Consider the following 12,010-nt stretch of genomic DNA (forward strand, 5'->3'; position numbering starts at 1 on the left):
AGTTTGTCATGCGCAGAAGGGAATAGGCCAAAGCCTTTTGCAAAAGGCATGCAACTGATCCCAGAGCCAGGGGAGAATGATCACCATCATGCATGAGCTGGTGCACCTATATCTTACAGGGCTATTAGGCCACCAGAATTATAATACTGTGCTGCACAAATGTATGTAACTTAATCAAACAAACATTATGAGGCTCCATATCTGAATTAACAGACTTACTTTCCACAGCTTGCGTCCGTCAATGCTCCTTGTTGGGACACTACTTCAACTAAGTACAGGACTAGCACAGTTCATGGGTACAAGGCTGAGTGTATTAGGTTTGGCACAGAGTAAAATGTAGCAGAAGACCTAGTGATTTACAACAAGTAAGCATGAAGAACGTCACATCATAGGCAGAATGCTGCTTTCAGCCAGTCCAGGTTTTTTTGTCTGGAAGCACTTTCTATGCTAGAAATTGTAAATGTGTACTTCTACTGACATGACCAAAAAAATTGTCAGAATGCAATGTTCTATTGGCCAGTGAGCCACTTATCATCGATGCCTTCTCTAAGGCTATTTAAAAAGGTTCCGTTTTTGTGGCACTATTCTTTTACGACAATCAGCAATGTTTTTCTCAGTTCCCATCTCTATTGGTCGATGTAATAATTGCTGATTGTAGTAAAAGGATACTACCACAAAAACGGAACCTTGTCAAGAGCCCCAGCTATTATATTCTGTCAGGGATAGAATACAATATAGTGTATTTTTCACAATCCGCTCTCACACTGATGTGTTGTGGTGTGGTGTATGTACTAATGCATATTTCTTGCCATTCCTCATTTATAGTTTGTGTCAGTCCTTTCTCCCTTTCTGTCTGCACTGACTTCTTGAATCAGTCAGTCTAAGAACCTAAGAGGATTCCAGATAATCTGAGATGCTTCAGGGTACTCTAATTTTGTCATATGCAAGTCTTGGTAGTAATAATCGACTATGAGAGCATTTTGTTGTGGGAGCCTTTCTGAGCTTGTGGTATAAATTCTATCACTGAGAAATTTGGCATGATGCTTACCAGATGTGTTACCCCCACTATAAAAATAATTATTTAGTTCTAAATAATGCAAATTCCACCTTATCAATATCGACGACTCAGACTTGTGGACCGACTGCTTGTATTTTTGTCTAGACTTTCTTTGAAGTTGCTTGATTGTGTATTCCCTCCAGTTCTTTCAATTGCTGCTCAAGACCCTCTCGAGTCAATGCCATCATTTTATTCATTCTGCATGAGGCTTGAAAAAGGCAACCTCTGATCACAACCTTCATTGCATCCCATAGAATAAGTGCTTGTGTGTATAGTAGACAAATAATATTCTTTCCACAGCTTTCCAGCATGTCGACCTAAAGTGAGCTAAACTACCAATATTTTCCAAGTTCATATGTCTCGTTTGTATCACAACAACATTTTAACAGTTATTATTCTATATTCTCTGAACACCAGTATTCTGCGCCACATGCTTAGAACTTCATCAGGCCTAATAAATGGCTTCAAGCTCATCAATGTCATTCTTCTTCCTGATCTTTCTCAATTGTATCAAAGAATTTCTCTTTGCTAACACCGCTTGCTGTCCCACACTACCTGCTCATTTCCACCAGAATCCATCTGACTACCAGGGTTGAAGTGGTGATTTTTACAGAAATCACTTTAAAAACAAAATTTTACAAGAGCATTTAAGTGGGAACAAAAATGATATTCACAACAGAAACATCAAGAACAGATCACTGATAAGCCAAATGTGTCTATATTGTTTGCACTAAGTAGTAAGTAAAATAGGAAGTAAAATGGTGATATCAAGTAGGTCTCTTCTTTGATCCTCTCTAGACCTTTCACACTTCGGACACACTACAGCCAGTACATAACAGTAAGAAAATGTTGTTTGCTCACACTGCCTTAATATAGGTTCATAAGGTGTAGGATAACGCACTTTGCCGGTCTCAGGGCTTTTATGGTGCAAAATGAAGCATGCCTGCTGTACACAACAGTGTTCGTCAAATCTAAATGAAGTGTACCTGTATGTCCAGATATCACATCACTAATGGATTGCTCCTGGAATGTCCCAATAGGGATTTATAGCATTACCTCAGCACTGGGTCCCCATTGCATTTAAAGTCCAACTAGAATGTTGTGATGGAAAGACCTTCACTGGTATGCAAGCAGATCGATCCATGTCTTCCTGAAGCTTAACATCCTTCGTACTTATCAAATAACCACAAGCCATTGGTCTTTTGTGGTTGTATGTTCTGAGTGCAAACACAGTCCTAATAATTATTATGGAAAGAATGTGATGTGTTGTTATTTCTTTATTTTCTTATGTCCCTACACAATCAAGGGAGATGGATATACTTTGGTGTTGTGTGTGGTTCTCTTGGAATGGAATGTGTGTGGCTTTTCTATGAACCTGCAGAAGCTGGTCAACTGCAAGAGAGATGGTGCTGTAGTACGGTTTTTAGTCCTGATGGGACATGTTATAGAAATGTGCTTGCCATGTTGTTATGAGAATAAACTAAGGTACAGTTGTAAAAGAAAAAAAAAAAAAAAAAAAAAAACTTACAAAATTACCACAAGCTCTTGGTATCAAGCAGTAGGGAAACCATGGAGAGGGAAACGGAATGAAGGAACACAAGAGTGCTCATTGTATGAAGCCCCACCCTTTTCACCGACACCTGGAATTTGTTGAACAGCTTCACCAGAAGGCTTAATGCAGACATTCAAGGACGGAAGGAGCTGCACGAGGAGGTGGGAGGCTTTCACAGCAACACAAGAAGACAGAAAAGATGCAAATAGGAGGGTTGCCATGTATGAACTCTAATGAGGAGATAATAAGCCCACCAACATGCACAGTTGCCAGGCGAAGACTGACTGAAAAAGAACAGCCCGTAAAATACTGCTTTGCCTATTGTGACTCGAAAGGGAAACATGGATGTCAACTTGCCTTGTTCTGACTCCTATTCCCTACAATAGGAACCTCAGTCATCTTGGAACCCTTGTAGGACGCCAACACTTGTGTTCATGACTCTAATCGCCATCTCGCTGGCTGCAACAAGCATGATGTTGCGCTTTTAATCCTGACTGTCCCATGGATCGGCAGCCCCCTGAGAAGTGCTCTCGAGTAAGTCCTGACAATGAGAGATCCCGGTTTTCAACTGTGGGTTCGCATGAAGTGGCAAAGTTCAGCAACATCACTTCACCACAGCAAAGACAAATCGGAGCAGTGCTGCTGAAAATTGGTGTAACTGCACTATGTCCCTTAGTATTGCATTGCTTTGTCATTCTTTATCCTCAATGAACAGCCTTTATATGTTCTGACCAGCAGCACAAACAGCATGAAACAAGGTCCACAAATGGTCTTGTAAGGGGCCAACTTCAGGCCCTTGTGTTCGAAACAGGGCTGGATCAATACATAATAACCAAGTGCTAAAGGCTGCTTGAATTAACGCACATTGACAGTGCACCAGCGATAAATTGTTCTAATGGACACATTAAGTTACTACTTTAAGGTACCCAAGAAATTACTACAGCTCTTGAGCAGTTGGCAACTACGGAGTACTTCAGATGAGTCGACCAAGCCAAATAATTATAAAAAAAACATTGGGCTAACCCCAGAAAAAAAGTATACATTGGAACGCATTGGATCCTGAACTGACAGCATCAGCTTCCTTATGTGCATATCAGAAACATTTTAAAACCTGCCATTGTTCAAGTAATCCTCTCCCCATCTGAACTGACCACATCAGAGCCACCCTCCTCTCTGCAAAACAACAAATCTAACGAAACGTCTGCACTGAGCAAAACCTCACAGCAAACTGAGGTTTATGAATTTTCCTGAATGGTAGACGATATACGGGCAAGCTACAAAACACAAAAAACAAAATAAATACTGATATGGACGATTAGTAGTGGGATTAGGATGAGCCCTTATCCCTCTGCAGGTCCTAGAGCGGGAGCATGCATGCAACGTGCACTCACCACCCTAATAAGTCCTATTCACTCCAGTGATCTAGTCTCTGCATTCACCTATTCGTGCACTCACCGGGGGACCCCGCTATGAACAGAAGGCTACATCAAGAGTCCATCACACCATTCCGCTAGCAGAGCAGAGTTATGGAAAACCGAACTGTGGTACTGGATCTGACCAGTTCAACCATGCATGCAGCTTTTTCATTGCTGCCAAGGCCTCGATCATAAAGGGGGCAGTCTCAACCCATATGTACATGCAGGTAACACTCATCAACCGTAAAAGACTTGGATTTTCACGTCACCTGTTGCAACAAATATTTTATCTTCAATAGTCACACTGTCCGCCACCATGGAAAATCACAAGTCTCAGAGAATGTGCTGAAGTAGCCATTGAGCAATCCTTGACGTGTGCGAGTCGTCACATACTAGGGGCCGAGAACAAGTCTCCTAAATGACACATCATAAAGGAAAGAGACTCTGGAAATTAAATGAGGGTAACAAGCATAAATACACAAATGCGAAAAAGAAGAAAAAAATCCTAAGAAATAGTAGTATTCATTACATATTTATAACAATATTTCATGAAATAAATATCGAACTTTGGTAGGAGTTAAACCTTACAATTCATGTCAACAACGTCAGCGCAATTAGTACAGTAATCAAAGGGCCAAATGCCTGGTGAACCTTAACCTTTGATTCTTAGTTGTGGCAATTAAGTTCTCGATCTTATCGGAAAGCAGAGGCCGGTCATCCCTTCTTGCAAGGGAAGCATTACTAAAGTCATAAAATCAAATACAACTGTAGTTTTCAACACCGTCTCATGGAAAAGCCAGTAAACATTTACAGAGGTTAGAGATTAAAACCAATACATATGGACCATGCCTTCCTCTCCTATGTTTGAGTTATCTATTAATCCATATAACCTCACGAACAAAACTCCACATGAAGCACAAATAAATATTGCATCTCGAAGTAAAAGTAATGACAGCGCGCTGAGTAATGCACACAAGAATGTGCAGTAAAGTGTGGCAATATGTAGCAAGTAGACCTAAGAGAGGCACAGACATGACAAAATCTCAGAAAGCGCTATCACACTGCGAGAAGTATGAGAATAAGGAACAAAGGGCCAGATGTAGCAAAGGTTTTTACCCATTCTGTGTCTATGGGAAAAAGTGTTCGTACATATGGCCCAAAGCTACCTTTAGTGTACGAGGTATATTTAATGCCTGTTTCCATGAGTGTGGGGGCCCGCTGCTCCGCAAATAAGGCGATCTTTTGCTAGCCAACCATGAGCAGGGCCCTTTTCCTTGCGTGCATTACGGCGCATAGCATCCATGCTGTGCCGCCGATGAGAATACTACACAGTGGTAACATCATGCATACCTGTAGGAAAGTACCATCTTGCCTGGCATGTTACCCCCATATTTCACTGTATATATGTTGTTTTAGTGTATGTGTCACTGGGACCCTGCCAGCCAGGGCCCCAGTGCTCATAAGTGTGCCCTGTATGTGTTCCCTGTGTGATGACTAACTGTCTCACTGAGGCTCTGCTAACCAGAACCTCAGTGGTTATGCTCTCTCTGCTTTCTAAATTGTCACTAACAGGCTAGTGACCAATTTCACCAATTCACATTGGCATACTGGAACACCCTTATAATTCCCTAGTATATGGTACTGAGGTACCCAGGGTATTGGGGTTCCAGGAGATCCCTATGGGCTGCAGCATTTCTTTTGCCACCCATAGGGAGCTCTGACAATTCTTACACAGGCCTGCCAGTGCAGCCTAAGTGAAATAACGTCCATGTTATTTCACAGCCATTTACTACTGCACTTAAGTAACTTATAAGTCACCTATATGTCTAACCTTCACCTGGTGAAGGTTGGGTGCAAAGTTACTTAGTGTGTGGGCACCCTGGCACTAGCCAAGGTGCCCCCACATCGTTCAGGGCAAATTCCCCGGACTTTGTGAGTGCGGGGACACCATTACACGCGTGCACTGTACATAGGTCTCCACCTATGTACAGCGTCACAATGGTAACTCCGAACATGGCCATGTAACATGTATAGGATCATGGAATTTCACCCCAATGCCATTCTGGCATTGGGGAGACAATTCCATGATCCCCCGAGTCTCTAGCACAGACCCGGGTATTGCCAAACTACCTTTCCCGGGGTTTCACTGCAGCAGCTGCTGCTGCTGCCAACCCCTCAGACAGGTTTCTGCCCTCCTGGGGTCCAGCCAGGCCTGGCCCAGGAAGGCAGAACAAAGGACTTCCTCAGAGAGAGGGTGTTACACCCTCTCCCTTTGGAAATAGGTGTCAGGGCTGGGGAGGAGTAGCCTCCCCCAGCCTCTGGAAATGCTTTGATGGGCACAGATGGTGCCCATCTCTGCATAAGCCAGTCTACACCGGTCCAGGGATCCCTCAGCCCTGCTCTGGCGCGAAACTGGACAAAGGAAAGGGGAGTGACCACTCCCCTGACCTGCACCTTCCAGGGGAGGTGCCCAGAGCTCCTCCAGTGTGCTCCAGACCTCTGCCATCTTGGAAACAGAGGTGCTGCTGGCACACTGGACTGCTCTGAGTGGCCAGTGCCAGCAGGTGATGTCAGAGACTCCCCCTGATAGGCTCTTACCTGTGTTGCTAGCCTATCCTCCTTCCTAAGTAGCCAAACCTCCTTTTCTGGCTATTTAGGGTCTCTGCTTTGGGGAATTCTTTAGATAACGAATGCAAGAGCTAATCAGAGTTCCTCTGCATCTCTCTCTTCACCTTCTGCCAAAGGATCTACCGCTGACTGCTCAGGACGCCTGCAAAACTGCAACAAAGTAGCAAAGACGACTACTGCAACCTTGTATCGCTGATCCTGCCGCCTTCTCGACTGTTTTCCTGGTGGTGCATGCTGTGGGGGTAGCCTGCCTCCTCTCTGCACTAGGAGCTCTGAAGAAATCTCCCGTGGGTCGACGGAATCTTCCCCCTGCAACCGCAGGCAACAAAAGACTGCATCACCGGTCCTCTGGGTCCCCTCTCAGCACGACGAGCGTGGTCCCTGGAACTCAGCAACTCTGTCCAAGTGACTCCCACAGTGCAGTGACTCTTCAGTCCAAGTTTGGTGGAGGTAAGTCCTTGCCTCCCCATGCTAGACTGCATTGCTGGGTACCGCGTGATTTGCAGCTGCTCCGGCTCCTGTGCACTCTTCCAGGATGTCCTTCGTGCACAGCCAAGCCTGGGTCCCCGACACTCTAACCTGCCGTTGTCCTCCGGCGTCGTGGGACTCCCTTTTGTGTCTTCGGGTGAGCTCCGGTTCACTCCTCTTCGTAGTGCCTGTTCCGGCACTTCTGCGGGTGCTGCCTGCTTCTGTGAGGGCTCCCTGACTTGCTGGGCGCCCCCTCTGTCTCCTCATCCAAGTGGCGACCTCCTGGTCCCTCCTGGGCCACAGCAGCATCCAAAAACCCTAACCGCGACCCTTGCAGCTAGCAAGGCTTGTTTGCGGTCTTTCTGCGTGGGAACACCTCTGCAAGCTTCTTCACGACGTGGGACATCCATCCTCCAAAGGGGAAGTTCCTAGTCCTCTTTGTTCTTGCAGAATCCACAGCTTCTACCATCCGGTGGCAGCTTCTTTGCACCCTCAGCTGGCATTTCTTGGGCATCTGCCCTATCTCGACTTTGTCGCGACTCTTGGACTTGGTCCCCTTGTTCCACAGGTACCCTCGTCCGGAAATCCGCTTTGGTAGCATTGCTGGTGTTGGTCTTTCCTGCAGAAATCCCCTATCACGACTTCTGTGCTCTCTGGGGAATATAGGTGCACTTTACACCTACTTTTCAGGGTCTTGGGGTGGGCTATTTTTCTAACCCTCACTGTTTTCTTACAGCCCCAGCGACCCTCTACAAGCTCACATAGGTTTGGGGTCCATTCGTGGTTCGCATTCCACTTTTGGAGTATATGGTTTGTGTTGCCCCTATACCTATGTGCTCCTATTGCAATCTACTGTAATTCTACATTGCTTGCATTACTTCCTTTTGCTATTACTGCATATTTTTGGTATTGTGTACATATATCTTGTGTATATTTGGCATTCTTATACTGAGGGTACTCACTGAGATACTTTTGGCATATTGTCATAAAAATAAAGTACCTTTATTTTTAGTATATCTGTGTATTGTGTTTTCTTATGATATTGTGCATGTGACACCAGTGGTATAGTAGGAGCTTTGCATGTCTCCTAGTTCAGCCTAAGCTGCTCTGCTATAGCTACCTTCTATCAGCCTAAGCTGCTAGAAACACCTCTTCTACACTAATAAGGGATAACTGGACCTGGTACAGAGTGTAAGTACCCCTTGGTACCCACTACAAGCCAGGCCAGCCTCCTACAATACCCAGCTTTGCTGCTTAGTAGTACACCAACCAAACAGTTAAACTGCACTTCCATCCTTACGGCCTCCACCCAATCAACTTCATTGTCAACTGTCCATTACCACTATTTATATATCCCTAACATCCCAGAGCAAAGACAGTACTACACAACCACAATTCAGACTGTCATAATCCCTTGACAACAGAGTCGCTGTTACGTGTTTACCTCATAATTGTGAATCCCGAGTACTCACAAGTAAAACTATAAATAAATAAACTGGGGTGGGTTGAGCGGTAAAGGGGGAGAGTGGGCCAAGACATTGCTGAGTGGTAATATAATAAACCATGAATTAGCTGTTGGAGGGACTCTTCCCTACTAATAAGTATGTGTATGTATGTATGTAGTATTTCTACAGCTGAAACCTAGCCTAAAGGCAGCCGGGCAACAATTGTGGAAGAGGGATGCCATGCAATTGTCCTAGCAGGGTTACTTCTAATGCCTTCAGTGGATGCCAGAGTGGTGCACCCATGGGGACTAGATGTATAATTGTAATAATGGAGGATGGAATGATTGATGACATGTGAAGCAAGCTAACTGAAGTCTGTCAGTGAGTGATAGTGCACGTTGATATAGGAATGTTGATATAGGAATACCCGGTCTTCCACTGCAGTTAGAGTCAAGATGGTGCCCCGAGGAGGTGTTAAGCACCTCTAGTGGATGCTCCAGAGCCAAGGCCTCAGACATGGAGCACTGGCATCGTATATTATCTTCTCATTAGTCCCTAGCAAAGAAAAGGGATACTGTTGCAGGGAGGGCAGAACTGTCAAGACCCAGGGGCTTAAAGGGCCAACACTAAGCTGATGCTGACTCATGCCACTTTTCACATGCTACTGATTCAATGGCTGTCTCTGCTGTTGGTAAAGCCAAGTGGAGATGCCGAAAGTCAATGAGGCATGGACTTGTCGTGCTCTAAATAAGACAGAAAGTAGGCGACATGTGGACAGTACGTACAGTAGGCTGAATATCACTTATGGGTATGACGCGGTTAACTGTGAGCCATATGCTCTCGTGGTAGGGATGTGCCTCATAAGTCATAGTAACTTGCCATAATATGTACCAGGTTTCACTAACAGGGAATCGCCTGAAAAACTGGGTATCGTGGGTGGGAAAACTAGACCTCCCCATCCATGACTCACAGACACAGTCCAGCTGGACATTTACGCTCAAAAAGGTGAGACAACTACCAAGGTGTCAAAGGGAGTGAAAAATTAGTCAGTCTCGAAGTCATTCAGGTGAAGGAGGATATGGCTCTTGCTTATGGTAATTAGGATACTCTGGTTTGGATGAACGTGGAATGTGTAATTCACTCCTTGTTTCTGAATTTCGAGATCCCAGCTCAGCTATGTGAATGGAGGTGGTGCTCCTATTTTTTAGGATCACTGCAGCCAGCAAAAAAACATCATCTCTATCAGACAATATGTTGCTCTATGATAAAATGTTTAACTGATATAAATGGTCCGGAACATTTGCATCTCAAACACATGAACACATGATGGCACTCACCAGCAGGCTCTGCGCTAATCAGCCAACACTTTCAATGGTGCAATCAGGTCAGGCTCAACCCATTCTCTGGGCCCACCACTCTGGCATCCCATAAGTACCTGCAGGCACTCTCCATACTAACTCTGCTATGGAAGCAACAATGCCATAATTCGCCCTCATAAACCTATAATTAAGAAAGAGCTCCTGCACTCAAACAGAGGTGAGTAAATGAGGGAGGTTGTCAAGTGGAAATGCAAACTACTACTCGACCAGTGAAGCACTTAGTCTTCTGTGGAATATGCTATAAATTTAGTTCAGAATAGGAGCGTATTATTACTTTGTCATTCAACTGCTCACCGGCAGCGTATAATCTAGAAAAAAAATGAAGGGACTATTTCTCGGATCACCACACTGATTTCCAAATGATCAATTTTTGTTCTATTGTGCAATTAATAGTATACTCGAATTCCTAGAGGATTGACTCAACCCGATGTACATTAATACTTGATAGACGTATTACATTGGATCGGTACGTTCCAAGCACTATACAAACCTACTGTCTTAGATCATCTCAAAGTTGCCGCTCACATTATTTGAGCAGTATTTTACACCGCATTAATAATTTTCACTTCATTAATTGTTCTAATGTTATACTTTATGTTACAAATAATCTATAATATAAACATCTGAGCTATCTAGATGCTTGTAAAGTAAAACCAGACAGTGAAAAGGAAGGCAATACTGGTGAACTGGTGAACTGGTAAAGGACTTTATCGTGTATATCAGCGGATTAGAATGCACGATTCCGTGTGTATCACCCTATCATGTTTTACATAACTCATGTATCTATGCGACATCTGCACTATTTTACTCACATAATTGGATTGAGTCTTAAATGTATTGTATTGAGTTTCTCTAAATTAAACACACTTGCATACTGATTATTCTCTATTGTTTTCGTGTTGCTCAATGCACGCAGGCCACTCCACCCGAGTACGTCAGAATAACTCGGCTCCCAGAGCAACAATCCTGCAGGTTGCAACACCAATAATATTTCACAATTCGTTGTTTTGTGGGGTCTGGCCTACTTTACGATCTGTTTTTCAAAAAGTTAAGAAGGTATAAATGAAAAACTTCTCTTTCAAATGTGAATGATGGTCACGAGAAGGGTTGCTGGAAAAACAAATTAAAACGGATGTATCTAGCACACGACTGTCGCAAATAGGTATCTGCAAGATACAGAAGCCAACATTACAACGCTCACTGTAAAAAGCACTTAAACAACGTATCCACATTGTCCTTGAGAAACTCAAGTACGCGTCCAAGACACGACAACTGGAAGGCTGCTAAATATCAGTCCTGCAACCTCCATCGTCTAATAAATATGAAAAGGGCCTCGCTGCTGTGTCCGTTATCCTATTATGCTGCTGTACCGTGAGGAAAATTCGCCCTTTTGAATCTGTTACTACCCTGTGTACCACATGCTACCCTTACTAGCAGGTGAAGTTTCTCTCCTGATATTGCTGTGATGTGCGAATTCCTCTTCCCCGAGCCCGTTGTCTTACCCAGTGTGTCTCCGTTCTCACTGTACCTACTGCTGTGCAACGTGTGTGCCACACATACTTATGTCTTTACACTTCGATGCTTGCAAGGCTACACGTTCACTCCGTGCATGTTAGTGGGACCTGTCTCTTTTAACTTTTTTAAACACATTTATTACTGTACCCTCTGCACATGGATGTACTAACTAAACGCGACGCCACTGTCTTTGTACCTACAGCGGTATTTCACGGAGACTTACCCTGCTGAAGCTGCCATCGTGTCTCGTGAATCTACCTATCACGTGATCTGTCAGCTGAGGCAGCGCTTCTCGTACAGCAGACAGCGTGCGTTCCACACCTCTCTCTCAACCAGGCAGACTCTCCTCGCCTCTGAGCTTCATATACTATGGAGGAGGAGCCGCGCGTCTACCCCTCCTTCTAGAGCCCGCCTCTAACTTGTCTAACTGGCAGAAGGCTGATTTGCTAACCCTTGGTAGAATGGACAGCCTGTCAGGAACAGGCAGCTGATAGGTCACATGAGTATCAAAGTATTCTTGGCCTCTAGCAAACAAGCATTGGCAAAGCCAA

General features: G+C 44.4%; 1 protein-coding gene across 1 annotated transcript in view; it reads right to left on the reverse strand.

Annotated features, from left to right (window-relative positions):
• PEPD (peptidase D) overlaps positions 1–11,808 on the reverse strand; it is a 215,020-nt gene extending 203,212 nt beyond the window's left edge. The window contains exon 1 of the mRNA XM_069216573.1: positions 11,683–11,808. Within this exon, the coding sequence (XP_069072674.1) occupies positions 11,683–11,699 (17 nt within the window). The 5' untranslated portion in view covers positions 11,700–11,808. The remainder of the gene's footprint in view (positions 1–11,682) is intronic.
• Between the last annotated feature and the right edge of the window lie 202 nt (positions 11,809–12,010).

The sequence above is a fragment of the Pleurodeles waltl genome, chromosome 12 (assembly GCF_031143425.1).
Source record: "Pleurodeles waltl isolate 20211129_DDA chromosome 12, aPleWal1.hap1.20221129, whole genome shotgun sequence".
NCBI lineage: Eukaryota > Metazoa > Chordata > Amphibia > Caudata > Salamandridae > Pleurodeles > Pleurodeles waltl.